Genomic DNA, 17,508 nt, shown 5'->3' on the forward strand with positions numbered 1-17,508 from the left:
GAAGTCTGTGCTGAGAATTAGGTGGAGGTACTCTCACCTATGATGTGCTCCTAAAATCTAGGGAGCCTATGCTGAGGATTAGGTGGATGAACTCTCACATAGGGTGTGCTCCTAAAATCTAGGGAGCCTATGTTGAGGATTAGGTGGATGGGCTCTCACCTAGGGTGTGCTCCTAAAATCTAGGGAGCCTATGCTGAGAATTAGGTGGATGGGCTATCACCTAGGGTGTGCTTCTAAAGTGTAGGAAGCCTCTTCTAAAGTGTAGGAAGCCTAAACCGAGGACTAGGTGGATGAGCTCTCACCTAGGGTGTGCACTTAAAGTTTTAGGAAACCTACACTTTAACTTATGCTTAAGGTGATTTGAGGTTTTCTATATATTCCAATTAATTAAATCAGAAATTCTCATTTTTTGACTTGACCATTAAGCAAGAAAGAGAACTCAAAACAAAATGACGGGAGAGGAAAAGAGATCAACCCGCTTCCAAAACTCAAAGCAAAAAGGGGTGAGGGGCAAAAACACAAAGCAATGTTAGAAATTCCCAAAATAGTATCCAAACTGCTCCGAAATCAGCCCACAAAAGCACCACAAAACTGTGAATAAATTGCCCTAAATCAGTCACCAAAAGCACCCCAAAGCAGTGAATAAAACAATCTCAAAACATCCCAAAACAATGTGCGTTTAAATTGTGATCAAACCTCCCTAAAAATGTTCAAAAAGTTGCAGCGAAACCAGTCTAAACTAGTTCCCAAAACAGTGACAAAACCTTCCTAAAAGTGTACATTTAAAGCTCCAAAAACTGCAACAAAGTTAGCCCAAAACAGTCCCCAAAACATCATTTAATTATCCTCCAAACAACATTAAAATAACAAGTAAATTTCCCCAAAATCGGCATTTAAATGGGGCACAAAGTCCCCTCAAGAATAGTAAATGAATCAACACCCGGGTGACATATAAAGCCTCAAAAACCAGCAATTTATAATATCCAAACGGTGAAAAAGTCGAGGCAAAACAGTAAGAATGACAACTTAGAACGACATCCCGATTTTTTTTAAAAACAACGATAAAATCGAGAAATCGGCCAAGAAGAATCGAATAAAGATTTGCATGCAAACCCCACAATTCCTATGCGTTAACATATCTCCAAACTAGACTTTAATTCTTACATTTATACCACCCAAATCTTTCGTGTCATGTCAAAACAACATCGATACGGCTTCTAGCGCGTGTGCGCAAAGATGTGTATGTAGAGGGATCAAAACTTAAGGTGTTAGAAATGTAAATCCATAATAATTGTGCGGTAGGTATGTAAATGCCCCCAATACTTTAACATATCAATGTGCATAAGACTGGTATCAATAACTAAACTGGAAAATAAAGCCGTAGGTTTCGTATTTGTCAAAATCATTAGGCAAATAGTTGAAAATACCAAAGATTAATAGATTGTAAATAATAAATCAAACGGTTAAGTTGAAATCATTAATCATGATATAATTCAACACTAAATATTTGCCAAAGAGTAGTTCCCCTTTGCACATAATTAATTCATGAATTGGCAAAATTTATCATCCATAATAAATCTAAGCAAGATAATCTAAAAATAATACCAAAATCATCCATAAAACTGCAGTTTAGGTGTTAGGCAAGTGAATACACTGGATTGAGTGGTAAGTATGTAACTCTTGTTATGTCGTGTACGCTGCAAAGAATAAAGAGGAAGGGGAAGAGGTATACCTGGCCGAAGCCCGCTGGAGAAGAAGAGGAGGAAGGAGGAGCTGGTGAGGGTTGTATCAAGCAGCGAGAGCAGCAGTTTTGGCTTCTATGGAGTCGTGAAGGGCTATTGCTGCGTGAACAGGAAGACGGGATCGAGTGGTCAAGGAGGCAGGCCGAACGACTTCCGTCGGATGAGGAAGAGACGAAGCGGCTGTTCGACGGGGAGGGAAGTGAGCTTCCTGTCGAGCGGAATCGAGCCGAGCAGGAGCTTCGCTTTGGAGCGTGAGGCGAGCGAGGGCTTCTGGACGAGAGAGGAAGAAGGAGCGGGAGAGTTTCTTCGTCGCAGGGAGGAGGCAAGGTCGAGCGGGAGGAGCAGAGGGCTTTGGTGTGGGGAAGATGCGAGAGGAAGAAGGAAACGGGTAGGGAGCGAGTGCGGGATCGGGAAGGGAGCGAGTGAGGGAGATCGGGATCCAGCAGAGAGCGAGTGGGGATCGAGAAGGGGGCGTGCGGGAGATGATCGAATCGGGAATCTTTCGTCGCAGGGAGGAGGCGATGCGAGGGACTAAGAGGGGCTGAATGCCAGGAAGGAGAGGCGAGCGCGAGCAGAAGAAGAGTTTTCCGATCCGGCCTCCTGTGTCGAGAAGAAGCTATATCAAAAATTTAGAGCGAGCCGTTACCTGAAGGATTGGCGGGGAATTGAATACCTTCCTTTCTGGCAGTCATCTTAGATGGAAAAGCTTAATGGGAGATTAAATGATAAATTTAAAATTTAAAAATTTGAAATTCAAAATCATATAAGCTGAGTCAATTAGCCCGTGTTCAGCCCATATCCAGCCCAAGACAAACTCGAAAGTAGGGGACGATCCGACGAGTGCGGCTCAGCGGCTTCGGTGCGGGAAGAGGAGACGAGGCAGGTGAAGGTCTCGGTGCAGAGGGAGAGCTCGGAATCTCGTTCTGAGGAAGAAGGAGGCCGAATGCTTTCAGTGGGATCTTGTATCCGGGGAATTGCAGAGGAACGTTACAGGATATTGGAGCGCGGAATTAATGAATTTCCAAACGGGGGAGGAGTTTTATTTAGCATATAAGAGCTCCTAATTAAATTTCATTAAAACTGATTTAAATATTTCATTTGAAATTTGAAATTCAAAATTCAAATTACTTAACTCTTGTTCAGGCTCGAGTCCAGCTTGAATCGAATCCGTCGAACCTCGGTTGAGCCCGGGCCCACATACCGCTAATAAAAAAAGTGCATCGATTTCCGTGTCATTTGTGCGCGCGTGTAACCCTAGTAATATGGGTGTCTTTCCTAGCTAAAGTTGACGTTCCGGACGCGTCGGTGCAGTCTGTTTTGTCATCCGGGGTTGTTCAGACGAGTTCATGCCGGCTAGCGAGTCAATTTAAGCCAAAATTGTGTGGAGTGCGATACGTGCGAGGAATTTCGGCGTTCGCGAGTAATCGAGTCACAAAAGGCTCACCTAAGGTTGTTTGATATCTCAATTTCAGACCCTCTACATGTTGGTCCTTAGCCCTTGTAACTACTCATGCGAGTTCTTCACAAAAATGAGTCAAGAAGTGGTTTGAAGTTCTACGGGAGGTGGGCTCCATTGCTAGTCCGCTAGGATGGTCAACAAGGAACTCCTAAGGCTAGATTTTCGGTTCTGGGAGTAGGAGACTAAGACCTCACTAAAAATGAGGTCAACACTGGTCCAGGCTTGAAGGCGTTCCACCTGCTGTCATACGCCCTTGTCACCTAACCAACTATATCCAAATATTTTTCTTTTTTATGATTTTGACACTTTCTTATCTTTTTTCATAAACCATTGTTTCTATTGCAGGGAATATAATTTTATAACAGATCAGGACTCTTGTTTATTAAATTTTATGAAAAATCCCTTCTAACTCAATTCTTCTGGTATTCTGCAGGGAATATAATTTTTGTTAAAGTACATCACACTTGCGGCTCTATTTTACTAATTTGGTCTCTTTGATAAATCTAGCTGAACAAAAATAATTCATCTATTTGTAACTTATTTAAGCTCAGTTAGGGTTATGAGTTTAGCACACTACTTTTTCTGGATTAGTGGATAAATAATTGCAATTTTTGTTTTCTTACCAAGGAACAAATAGGAAAGAAGTATTTTTTTTTAATTCTGCCACATTTACCAGATTTCAAGCTCAACACCATTACTCTCGTAATGGCTGGCATTCTTGGCTTAGTTGGTGCTTAAATATGTGACTGCCATTTTCATTTTGAGCCAAAATTGCTCCCTTAGTTTTCATGGTATATTGATCCTATGTATTTGATTTCTTTGTCTTTTTGTAGGTAGTTGCTTGCAGTTACATGTGTGTTATCTTTCTTTTTGGACTAATGATGAAATTTTATCGCTTAGAAAAGGAAAAAGCTCATCTATGATTTGAAGTTGGACACTTATTGGATGCTTTTAGCTATTTTATATATGCTTTTTATTTTGTTTTTCTTTTTCTGATATAACTTCTTACTCTAGAATTTGTTAACTTTGCATTTAACTTAAGATGCTGTTGTGGAAAATGCTGCAAGAGAAGTTATCATCTTTCTTGTTTCAACCCACTGTTACATGATGTTCCCCCCGGTGCTTGGCTGTGTTATTTTTGTGTAAAGAAGAAGATGGATTTAGGTGCGTACAGTGTATCAGATGGGATAGAATCTGTATGGGATGTTGACGAAGGTGAGGATTCATTCAACCTATTCAGCTTTTCCAGATTTGTTGAGCATCACTTTGCTGGGCCTTAAATTCTAAGATTGTCATTGGGCCGTATGGTGCTAGGAATGCAGAATGGAAAGCAGTATTTTGTCAAGTACAAAGGCCTTGCCCATGTTCATAATCGTTGGGTCCCGGAAAGCGAGCTGCTACATGACGCCCCTTCACTTTTAGCCATTTTTGGAAAGAATGGTCTGAAAGAGGTTAGTTCTTTCTCTCTCCATCCATCCTGCATTCTTACTCATGACCTTGCATTGAAACTGTAGTGATCTATTATATAGGCTTGTGAAGTAAGGAGACTTAAATTTATCATATATAATATATTAAAGGGCTGTTTGTGAAGTAAGGAGACTTAAATTTATCATATATAATATATTAAAGGGCTGTTTGGTTTGCAGAATACTATGATTACAATTTATTTGAAATTCTTTCGAGTTGTTTTGCTCAATGTAAAATAAACATAGGACTTTTATATTTTTTTGTTTAGTGTGAAGTAGATTGAAAAAAATATATTTCAAAATGTATTTTTTTCGCGCCAGCTGTGGGGGAGGGGGCAACAGGCGGTTGGTAGTGGCGGGCTAGTAGGTGGCTCGGTGGACAACCAACAACGGTGGGGGAGACGTGTGGCTAGCGGTTGCGGACGATGGGAGCGACGTGCGGCTAGCATCGGCGACGACAGGAAATTGCTGCGTATCCGGGTGGTGGGCAGCTTCGTCGGTCGTGGCAAACCACCTCGGTTGGTGGGGGCAGACGGTAAGAGATGGCGGCATTTTACATGAACAATGTATTTTGAAATTTGGCTAAATTAATCGAATTCTAAATTCAACTAAAATGAACTACGGTGTGAACTTCAAATTCCTTCATACTTTACATTTTATTTATAATTTTTGATGCCAAACTTATAATTTTCTCAAATTCCTGCAAAATAATTGCAGTACACCATAAATTCACTCAACCGAAAAGCCCCTAATTAGTTTGCATATTCATTAACCAGGGAAATAAATGGAGAAAAGAATGGACTGAGCCTGAGCGTTTGTTACAGAAAAGGTTGGTAGCGCCCCTTGAAGTTGCTGATGAGTTAACTTCTGTGTCGATTTCTGAGCCTTTGAGTTGTTGTGTTGAGTGGCTTGTGAAATGGAAAGGGCTTGAGTATGACCAAGCTACCTGGGAGCTAGAAAATTCACTACTGTCATATTCATCAGACTCTCCAATGCTCATAAAAGATTATGAATGTCGTCGTGAGCAAGTCAGCAGGTCATATGATCCTTTGAGAGCTGACAAGGTAATCGTATCGACTTGGAATGCCCAAGCTTTTATAAGTTCTCTCCTTGAGAAGTCTTTCCAAGTACTTGTTTTATATGTACGTGCTTATTGCACAATTTCTCTTTTGCATTTGTAGTTTTTTTGTTTTCTGAGACAGTATCTTTAAGCAATTTTATATGTATTTACTTTTTATATATTTACTTTTATTTTGTTTTCTGTTGTTTTTTCTTTGTATTTACCATTTTTTTATGCCTTTTTTTTTTCCTTCTATTCATTTTCAATTCCGAGCAATTTTAGTGTTCAAGCATACAATTTAGTTTAATTTCCCAGTAATGTTGTGATCTAAACCTCCTTTGCCGCAGAGCTTGAAAGGCTGCCATAAGGGCTATTCATGACTGAGAAAATTTCTTCAGTCACACGCTTAATTTGTGAAGTCAATAGCTATGTGATTGGATGTCTTTTATGTGGACACGAAACCTTGCGAAGCTTCAAGTGCTCTTACACAGAATGGAATTGAGTGTTGAGCTGAATAACATTGATTTATTATGTCTTTGTTTGTGTCATTATATGATGTTTTATTTTTCACACATTTCTCTCTCTCTCTCTCTCTCTCTCTCTATATATATATATATATATATATATATATATATTTGTGTGTGTGTGTGTGCATTGGCAGTTTTAGATCATTGTAATATGCCATCGAAGAAGATATATTGACTATCACTGAATTATGTCATGCTTGCTTGAAGCACCCTGTAATCCTAACACAAAGTTCATGGTAATGTCTTGTCAAAGAGTGTTGTGGTAAAAGGTGTAGAGCTGGCGTTTTGCTTACTAAATTCTTCTATTTTATAATTGCCTGACAATGCTGAACACATTATTTGTAATGGTAGCTTGTTACAGTTTATAAATACTAAAAAGTTAGTTTTGTCACTATGAGAAACGTGCTATTGTTCTAAATGATTGCATAATCTTTTTGGAACTTTGCATTCTCTCTTTCAAGCATAAAACGATCACCATGTTGCATTTTAAGTTGGCTGCTCTCTCTATCCAATAGGTTTTACATCTCACTTTTTGATCTTCTTATAGTTAAGTTTGACTTAGAAATTGACCCTTTAGGCGAACATTTATTCTACGTTTGTAAAATCTTCTTGAACAATTCTTTCCATCAAGTTGTGTCGATTGAATCATAAGATCTTAATAAGGTTTATTATCATACCCGTTACCTCTTCTAAATTAATGGTTGTAATTTTTTTTTCCTAGATCAAATTGCCGCTTTCATTAGCTAAAAATTTAGAGCTTATAGATTAGCTTTAGCTGAGAATTTTTTTTTTTTGTTTGTTTCGAGAAGGGCAATTAATCATAGGAGTTTGCTCTGACAGAAAATCTCAAGTAAGATCACTAAGTCTTTACAAAATGATGGCGGAGTCTCAGACAATGTTTTATTTTATATCCTTTTTTTTTTGAAAAGTTAACTTGAAACCACTCATAGCAAGGAGCTGGGCTGAAATTTTCAGAGCCCCACAGGGCCTTAAGGTTAGTTCTGCAATTTTGAGAATACATTTCAAGAGTGCTAGTTAAACAAGGATCTTTAGGGATGCGTGTGGCCCTCCAGGAGTGCTCTAGCTACCATTAGTACTAGAAACATCAAATTCTACCTTTTGTTCCATTCAACGCAAATATAAGACAAAGCATGATTCAAATATAGGCTAATAACAAATAATGAACTAATTAATATATTAATTATTAGGAAAATTTTAATGAATCTCTCAGTAATCTAATCTAAGGGAAGTCATGGTGGATTGAATACAAAATATGTGTTTTGATACCACTCTTTTGTACCACTGATTGGGACAATGGGACATGATGGAGGGTTTTAATGTTAACTCATGAGATAACTTTAGGAGTTGGGGTAAAAAAAAATACAGTTTTGTATTCTCAAGAAAATGATTGTTCTTTAAAAACAAGCAATCATATAAGATATATGAGACAAGTTTATTTGAATTCATGAAAATTCTTGTTGTCCAGGGTCAATAGAAACTAAAACCCCGATCGTGGGGAGGTGTTTATAATAATGACGATGTTGAGGGTTTGTGGAGAATCAAACTGGAATTTAGGAAGAGGAAAGGACAAACTAGTAAGACCAAGCACATGGGATGATAGCTTGACAAGGGGGATTGGGAGCAACTTATGATGTTGATATTTGTGATACTAGGTAGTTGAAAGTATGGGTGATTGATGCGGAGCGTTGGCTCCATGGTTACTGGAATTGCACGTTTTTGTGGTATCATGGGAAGCCTCGATCGCGACAAAGGAACAAAGAACAATTTTATCATATAATTTTTTTTATTTTTCCTTCTTTCCTTTTTTTGATTTCTTTCTTATTTATTTATTTCTAATTAGGGTATTTTCTATGAGAAGAATATTTATATGTTTGCTTTTCTGTTTTTAGGAAACTTCAATTTATTTTGAGTATATTATGGAGATTGTAATATCTGAATACTTGCTAAGAGTGCTGTATTATTTTTTCTTTTGCAAGTATTGTGTGTGTATCTTGCTCAGGAACAGATGGTGAACCTCCTCGTTGCCCATATCACGCCGTTTTTTCGTGTGCCTCGCTGTTTTCATTCCGGACAGTCGCAAAACAGCACAAATCTACTGCAGAACAACAATTATTGTTGCTTAGCCCACCTCCAAATGTCGCCGACCTCGCATACTATCTTTCCTTTGTTATTATATAACCACCTCCCTACAAAATCCCCTCTAAACACCTTTTAGGCGCCCTATAACGGCATCATTTGGTATCAAATCACGAGAAACCCTAATTTTTGTAGGGATTTGTTTTTCATTGCTCTTAAACCAAGTTTTCACACAACCTAACCTAAAAACTCCAAAAATAATTTATTTCTATATCACCCACCTTGCCCTAACCCTAATACTAACCCTAACTCTAAATCACAATTTTTTAGCCAAAATTAGAAAAAGTGACGCCATGCCGCCAAGTAGAAACCCTCATTGAGGTGTTCAAGAACTTATTATGGAGGATATGCAATGAATAATATTCCAACTGCAACATGGCTCGCCTCCTTTTAGGGGAGACAACCAGGTGAGGTCACCCATAGCCATAACGGTAACTCGTCAGATCAACGGGATGACGTGAATCCCTTCCATCAGGAAGTTTCTAGTGATGAAGAACCTATACTCCTACGATTTCACATAAAAGATCAAAGAAATCAATATCTTGGAGTAAAAGTAAATTTATCGTATTTTGATTGTAGCATGGATCCAAATGAATTCATTGAGCGACTCGAAATAGTGGAACAAATGATTGAGTATAAAGACATTTCCCTTGACAAAGAGTTAAATTGATAGCCCTCCAAGCTTAAGAAAAATTCTTCCTTATAGGTGGGAGAACTTGAAGCATCTTCGCTAACATGAGGGGAAAAGCAAAATCAGTATACGAGCTTCAGTTTTCATGCCTGGACCGAACTGGTCTAGGTTTTGTTGTAGTTGTGGAGTCGGACGGTTCTTTTGGGCCTCTCCTCGCTATCCAATTATTATGTATTTATGTTTCTAATGTTTTAAGGTTTGTTTTCCATGTGTTTTGTATCGGGATAGCTGCCGGTTTCTCTTCTTCCCTTAAAGGGCTGTATCATAAGGTTTCAGTTGGTACTTCGGCTGTATCTTGATCTCTAGGCGGTGTTTATCCTTCCCCTAACTTTCTGCAACCTTCCCACATCGATCCACTTCGCCCCTTTCCCACTGTCGTCTTTTGAACAACTTTTGCTGTTGTTTTCTGCAGTTCCACCATTTCCAGTCACCTCCTTCTCTTTCTAGGCTTGTTGCCACCCACCACAGCTGTCCTCCACCATTCCTCAACTTTCTCACATCACTTTCCGCTTGCTTCCTTTGCTGCAGCCACCCGAAACTGTTGGAAATCCTTTTTTTTTTCCTTCGATATTGAACCTTTCCAGCCACCTTCTCCTCTTCCAGACTTGCCACCGCCCCCGGAAAGTCAGCCCACTAGTGCCTTCCCTCATTCCAGCCTCTCATGCCAGCTGATTCTTGCTGGTTTCTGTCGGCTACAACAATTCTCTGGTTGCTGCCGCCCAGGACAACAGGCCGACTGATACCAGAGTTAACCCAAATCACAATAGGAAGCATAAATGTTATTATTAAAAACAAATAGACAATGACAATCAAACATACTTGAAAGAGAAATTACAACAAAACAAGACAAGCTCACACTAGGGCTCGATCTGGTGGTGGTGGGGGTCGGTTAGGTCGACGGGGAGTGGTGTTAGAAGGTTGAAATGGACTTTGGGTTGTTGGGACAACAAAGGGAGCGGTTGGACAGTGGGTAAACAATAGGGGAAGTGTTGTTTTGGGTTGTGGCAGTGATGTAGGATGGCTAGACAATGGTAAAATAACAAGACTATGGATTTTTGGGCGAGTGGCAGCAAAGGGGGAGGGCTGGAATTGTGATGACAGTGAAGGGGGAGGTGAAGGCGTTTTCGGCGGTGGGAACTGTGGAAAACAAAAACCAAACTATATTTCTACTACTCGCTATGTGATCCATCTCACATTATATTATGAAGAGCTAAAAGCTTCGACAGATGAGATTGAATCTCCCCCAACACCGGGAGACAGATGTGAGCCGTCACTCAAAGGATGCGGGATTGTGTTCCGCACAGTGACGTGGTAAATACCAGGTTTGGGACAGCTTGGTCCAAACACATGAAATGTCGATAAGTCCTTCCAAGCAGAGACTCCCCACCTATTTGGATTGAGGTCCACTCCTATTTATCCCTGGTCTACATATGTTGTTGTGGTGTTCTTAGGTTAGTTTTGGCGTATTTTTTCTTTTGGGATAGCTTTCAACATCCTTTTTCTCCCTTCCAAAACTGTATCCATTAGTGGGTGCTGCTCTGGCTGTAGCTCGTCTAAGGGGGTGATCTTCTTCCAAGGGATTGAATGGTGCTCCGACTGTAGCTCATTCCAATGGGGAACTTTTCCATATTTTGCATTCTTCCCTTCCTTGTTGATGTCGTTCCTAGCCTTCCGCTTAACTGCGATCGTTGAACCTATCCTCCACCTTCGCTATCGCAACCTCGCCTATCCTTTTTGCTGCTGTTTACCACTGTCCAGCTGCCCTCCATTGTTGAGCTACCTCCGATCAGCCTTTCGGTTGCTGTTTTTTTATAGTTCCCACCACCAATAATACATTCCCCTCCCTTTTATTCTCTGTCATCGCTATTCGAGTCCTCCCACCTTTTGCTGCCTCCACCTAGAAATCCCTCTTGCTGTTTTACCGTTGTCCGACCATTATACATTGTTGTCGAAGCCGAGAACAACACTTCCCCTGCTGTTTACCCTCTGTCCAACCCATCATTTTACTTTTCCAGCAACCCGCAACCCATTTCAGCGACATGCCATCATTGCTCGACCACCTAGCCGACCCCCACCAACCCCGAATTGATCCCTAGTGTAAGTTTGTCTTTTTTGTCGTAATTTCTCTTCGAAGTGTGTTTGTTTGTAATCATCTATTTGTTTCTAACAATAATATTTGTTTTTCCTATTGTGATTTCATTTAACACTGGTATCATTTGGTTTTAGAGCTAGCCTAAACCTTGTTCTATCCTAACATTTTTAGCATTCACCCTAGCTAAACCAATCTCCACCCCCTCTCCCGCCCTCTTGGAAAAAAATTTCCCCTTTTCCACTCAACCAACCTTGAGCCCAACATCATCCTTACCTACACCCTAAACCCTAACTATGCCACTATCGAGACAAGTGTCCGACGACAATCAAGACTGTCATGAAAGACTAAACCCTAACTATGCCACTATCGAGACAAGTGTCAGACGACAATCAAGACTTTGTCATGAAAGAGATACAACGACAACTCTGTCGAGAGATACAACGACTTGATAAAATTTAGAAATGGAGACCATTCCGAGGGGTCGCCCAAGCTCCATTCTATTACTCTGTCGGAGGATATAGAGATGAAGTGTCTGTTAGAAGATGCATAGGTGAAGTGTCTGTCAGAGATTTAAAAAATGAAGAGCCTCTAACCCGAAGAATTGTCCTAAATATTTGAGAATCGGGATTTTGAGATAACATTGGATTTGTCACATTTTCACAACCACTTAGATAATAACCAGTTTATCAACTGACTTCAAACTGTTAAATTTTTCTTTAAGTATCACGACATCCAACCAGACAAAAGGGTGAAACTAGCCATAAGCAAGTTAAAGAGTGCATTGTTTTAGTGGAAAAATTTGAAGCACCTAAGCCAACATGAGGGAAAAGATAAGATCATTATTTGGACTCAGATGAAACGAATGATACAACACCAGTACTTACCAGTCATTGCAGATAGGATGTTCAGACTATAGATGCAAAATTGGAGAGAAAACATTAAGATAAGATCATTATTTGGACTCAGATGAAACGAAAGATACAACACCAGTACTTACCAGTCATTGCAAAATTGGAGATCAGATGACCACCATATCTTATAGGCAGAGTCAACTCAGAATCTTACAACAATAGTACACCTCGGGGAATATCTAAGCTGACGCCGCTTGAAAAGGCACTAGATCAGAGTAGAGAATACGTGGAACCAATCCACCTTACCAAATCTATCATAGCCGAGAAGTATTTCAAGTGTGAAGGATTTGGGCATACCAATCAGATCACACAACTAGAAGAATGATCTCTCTCACGGTTCTTGGAGCTGTTGAAAAAAGAAACAGTGATCTTGAAGAAGGTGAAAATTTTAGTGATGATTGTCAACTTTAAGCCGACGTGGAAGAGATGTAGTAAGTCCAGCTGAACCCAGGAGAGAGTCCAAATGAATTGAAATTAGCTGTTTTAGAAGTTAGTGAATCTGAGTAATAGAAGTTCATGCAAAGTATGAGATTGTGGTTCCTCGAGCGACTATTTTGCACGCGTTGAGAGGTGCATCGATAAGACTGACATTGGAGGTCTAAAAGGGCAATGAGTTTGAGGAGTCGATACTAGACATAGAGTCGTAAATAGGAGGATGCTAGAATTTCCATATACATATCCTACCACTTGAGTTACCCCTATTGAGGGAGGTCCGACACATTAGATATGAGAAGATTTTGGGACACTTCTGAAAGACTATAGGGAGTCATTTGAGTATTAAATTCAATTAAACATTGTTTTTATCAACAGATGATTAAACAGGGTGGAGGAACCACAACGTTGTAAATCATCTCCATATTTTTAGGGGAAAGAACATCCCACTGTGGGATCTAGGTTCTTTCAGGGAAGAAGAAAAAAAGGCATCTCCTGAGGGGTTAGTTTGAGTTGCTCAGCCTGTCATAAATTTCATCCCAGAGCTGAATCTACCTTTCGTATTTGTTTATCAAATACACTTGGATGAGTACGAGTGGAAGAAACTAATTACATATTTGAGGAATCAAGGCTTAGTTGGTGAGGATACTCATCCACATGCAGCTTCAGCTTAATTTTTGCCAAAAGGGATGGCTACTTATTCTACTAGGATGTGCTTTGGAATGATAACACCTATAGGATTGACTTACTGGGAGAGTGCTACATCTCTACAACCAGCAATGTGGCCGAATTGACAGTATACTACAAGGAGTTGGAAGCGTCGATGGATGAGGTAGAAGCTCACCTGTGCCCGAGATATTGTCGCAATGTATCACTCAAAGGACGCAGGGTCGCGTCCCGCAAAATGTTTTAGCTAATGCTATGTTTAGACCCGCTCGACCCAAACAAAGAAAGGGCCAGACGATCCTTTCAAGGAAAGTCTTCCTAAATAGAGTGGGTCCACTCATATTTACCCTAGATCTATATTGGCGGTTGTTTTGGTGTTTTAGATCAGTTTTGGGCCTTTTGCGTATGTTTTCTGTTAGAATAAATATCCAACCCTTTTTGACAAAACTTGAGTTGGAGCTGCATATGGATGGGTAATCTCATGAACCAAGCCTTGAGTCATTAAATATGTTATTAATTTCTTTCACTCATACTCGTTTTAGTGTATTGATAAACAAATATGTAAAAATGATTTAACTCTGGGACGAAATCTATGACATATTGAGAAATTCTAACTAGCAACCTTTTAGAAGAGACATCTTTTTCTTCTCTGAAAGGATCTAGATTCCTCTGCAGAATGTTCTTTCCCTCAAGAACCCTGAGCTGATTTTCAATGATGTAGTTCTTCAAACTTGTCAGCTCGTTTATTGATGGGGACACTGATAAACTGAATTTGATACCCAAATGACTCCCTATGGTTTTCAAAAGTAGCTCAAAATCTTCTCATCTCTGATGCGTGGGACGTCCCTTAGTGTGGGCTTTTCAGGAGATAGGCTATGTATCTAAAAGTTCTGAAATCCTCTTATCTGAGACTGTATATAGCATCAATTTTTCAAACTCATGACCATTTTAGTGCTCCAATGCCAATCGTGCTGATGCTTCTCAACATCTGCAAAAATGGTCGATCGAGGCACCACTATGTTATACTCAACACGAAAGCTATTACCTCAGATTTACTAACTTCTAAAACAGCTACTGCTAACTTAGCTGTAGTCTTTCTCTTGATTTCAACTGGACTTGCTGGCATCTTTTCCTTGTCGGCTGGAAGTTGAACTTCCTCTTTGAAATCTTTAACTTCTTCTGGATCACTATTTATTTTCTTAACTGCTCCTTGATCAATGACTGAGATCATTTTTATGATTGTGCAATTTGATTTGCTATGCTCAGATCCATGACACTTGAAACACTTCCTAGCTGAGACAGATTCAACATGGCGGATTTGTTCCTTCTGTTCTCCACTATGACTAAATGCTTTCTCAGGTGGGGTCGGCTTGGATGTGCCCCTGAGTGTACTCTTGCTGTAATATCCTTGGGTTGAACTTTACTTGTATGATGTGGTGTTCATCCGATAATGTTGTTTCTCCAGTTTTAAAGTTATGGTCTTCACATCCTGTCCATAATGAGCTGGTAGGTGCTGGCCCTACATCTCGTGTTCCATATGAGACCAAATAGTGATCTTATCTTTTCCCTCATGTTAGCGTAGGTGTTTCAAATTTTACCTTGAAAATAATTTACTCTTCTTTAACTTGCTGGTGCCGAGTTGTACCATTCCGTCTGGTGGGATGTCCTAGTACTTAAAGAAAAGTTTCACGGCCTGAAGCCACTTGTTGAACTTGTCCGGATTCAAGTGACCATCAAAATGTAGCTAATCCATTGTTACCTCAAAATCCCGGCTTAGATATTTTGTGACAATTTTCTGTGGTAAGGGATCTTCATTTCTGAAATCTTTAATAGACACTTTTTCTCTATGTAATCTAACAAGCGTTTCATCTCTATATCATCTGATTGTCACTTAATCATTGTAATTGAATGGAGTTCCGATGACCTCTTTGAATGGTTTCTTTTTTCTCAATTTTATGGAGTTGTTGTAGCCACTTTTCCTCTATATACTCTAACAAGCGTTTCATCTCTGTATCCTTTTACAGTCACTTAATCATTGTAATTGCATGGAGTTTCGATGACCTCTTCGATGGTCTCTTTATTCTCAATTTTATTGAGTCGTTGTAGCATTTGACGGAGATGTCGCTGTATCTCTTCCATGATAAACTCCTGATTGGCCTCCAACCCTTGTCTCAACGGTGGCGTGGTAGGGGTTGTGGTGTAGGTAGGCGTGATGTGTGGTGTAAGGATAATTTGAGTGGCAAAAGATGAGAAAAATTTTTCTGGAAGGGGGAGTGGAGGTAGGTTTTGGCATGACAGATGCTAGAAATCCTAGGATAGGACTGGGGTTAGTTTAGCTTTGATACGAATAATACCGGAGTTAACTCAAACCAAAATAGGAGAAATAAATATTATTACTAAAAGTAAATAAACAGTTACAACCAAACACACATGAATAACTCATACCAGGGCTCGATCCGAGGGTGGTGGAGGTTGGCTAGGCGGTTAGGGAGTGGTGGTAGGAGGCTGAAATAGGTTGTGGGTTGTTGGGATAATAAAAGGAGGGGCTTGACGACATGTAAACAGCGGGGGAAATGTTGTTCTGGGCTGCGACAATGATGTTTGGTAAAATTGCAAGGCGGGGAATTTCTGAGTGGCGAGGGTAAAATGTGGAGGGCTGGTACTGTGATGACTAGTGCCATAAAAAAGTCATCGTTCATGAGCAATTCATGTTTGACTCTTGTTTGATTCGTTTGTTAAGCAAGTGAGTCGAACACAAAAATTTTTTTTGAGCTTGATTTATGAATAAGTCAAACACGAACCAAAGTTTATTCGTTCGTATTCAACTCATATTGGCTCAAAATGGTTAAATAATCAGCCAATAATATTTATTTATATACTTTTTATATAAATTTTTTATATGCATCTAAACATGTTAAATTTGATTATTTTTAAAAAATTATTTGGTCGACATAATTATATAAAAAAAATAAGTTTAGGTGTTTGATATGTAAATACATAAAATACGAGTGGTATGTATGTAAATGTTTTGTTTTTGCTGTCCCAACTCTCAGCAAGATAGCATCAAGGTTCACTTTGCGGGAAGGAGGGGAACGACGGGGGGACCACACGCTCAGGGACCATTCTCTAGTCCCATATAGGTAAAGAGAGGAATTTGGAGTTGTGAGAAAAGCTTTAAAACAAGAAACTATAGAATTCAACACAAAAAATTCTTAACGATTTAGATGTGGAAATTCTCTGTTGCTAAGTGAAAATAATTAATATTTTTAAATTAATAAAAAAATTTATTTTGTTAATTTTTTAATATCATTAGGTGAGTGAGTTAAAATCGAGCTTAATTCGGACAAACGAGCTTAATTCAAATAAAATAGTTCGGATCGAGTCGAACACAATCATGAGTTATTTCGAATATGTGCCGAACATGAATGAAAAAAATTTTAAACGAACCGAACTTGAACAAGCTCTGTGCTTGCTCAAGTTCGGCACATTTACACTCCAATGATGACATCGAAGAGGAGGGAGGTGAAGGCATTGTCGGCGGTCAGAACTGTAGAAGACAATCGAAAGGTTGTTTGGGGGAAGCTGCATCAAGACAATGGTAAACAACATGAAAGATGGGCAGTACTACAACAACAAAGACGGAAGGCAAGAACAATGATGGCAACGAAGCAGATGGCAGAGAACAACAGTAGCAATGAAGGGAGGAATGCGTAAGATGTAAAATTCGAAGATAAATAACCCTGCAGATACAAGCTACAATCGAAGCACCATTTGTTCCCATGGAAGGAGATCACCATCTCAAATGAGCTATAGTTGGAGCATCACCTGTCTGAGGATGCTACCTTAGAAGAAAGAAAGAGGACACCGATGGCTGTCTCGATAGAGAACATATGCCAAAATTGACCTAAAACTTGACAACTTATATAAGCCTAGTGTAAATAGGAGTGGACCCCATTCAAAATAGAAGGGGAGTCTTTGCGTGGAAGGACTGGTCAATCCTTCCTCTGTTTAGACAGAGCGGTGCCAAGTGCGGAATTTGCTGCGCCATTGTGCGGGACGCGATCCAACATCCTTTGAGTGACGCCTGCGTCATTGAAGTTGCATTGCCACCGTTTCTCGACAAACCTATACCTTCCCAACCCTGCGTCCACCTTTCCAAGCCCATAATGACCACCACCATCACTCGAGATCCACCATAGCAGCATGCCATGTCAATTTGTTGTTTTCTATTTTTCGGGTGTCGTGTTTGTTGCTATTTTTATTTCTATTTGTGTGCTTTTAATTTCCTATTTGAATTGAGCAATA

At 39.7% G+C, this 17,508-nt stretch overlaps 1 protein-coding gene across 1 annotated transcript in view; it reads left to right on the forward strand.

The window, feature by feature from the left end:
* Positions 1–17,508, forward strand: part of LOC110023906 (chromodomain-helicase-DNA-binding protein 3-like) — a gene marked incomplete at its 3' end in the record, with an annotated part of 53,170 nt that overhangs the window by 12,565 nt on the left and 23,097 nt on the right. The window contains 3 exon segments of the mRNA XM_020723559.1: positions 4,244–4,416; positions 4,516–4,652; positions 5,444–5,731. Coding sequence (XP_020579218.1) covers positions 4,244–4,416; positions 4,516–4,652; positions 5,444–5,731 — 598 coding nt within the window.

Source organism: Phalaenopsis equestris, unplaced genomic scaffold (genome assembly GCF_001263595.1).
Source record: "Phalaenopsis equestris unplaced genomic scaffold, ASM126359v1 Scaffold000235, whole genome shotgun sequence".
Lineage (NCBI taxonomy): Eukaryota > Viridiplantae > Streptophyta > Magnoliopsida > Asparagales > Orchidaceae > Phalaenopsis > Phalaenopsis equestris.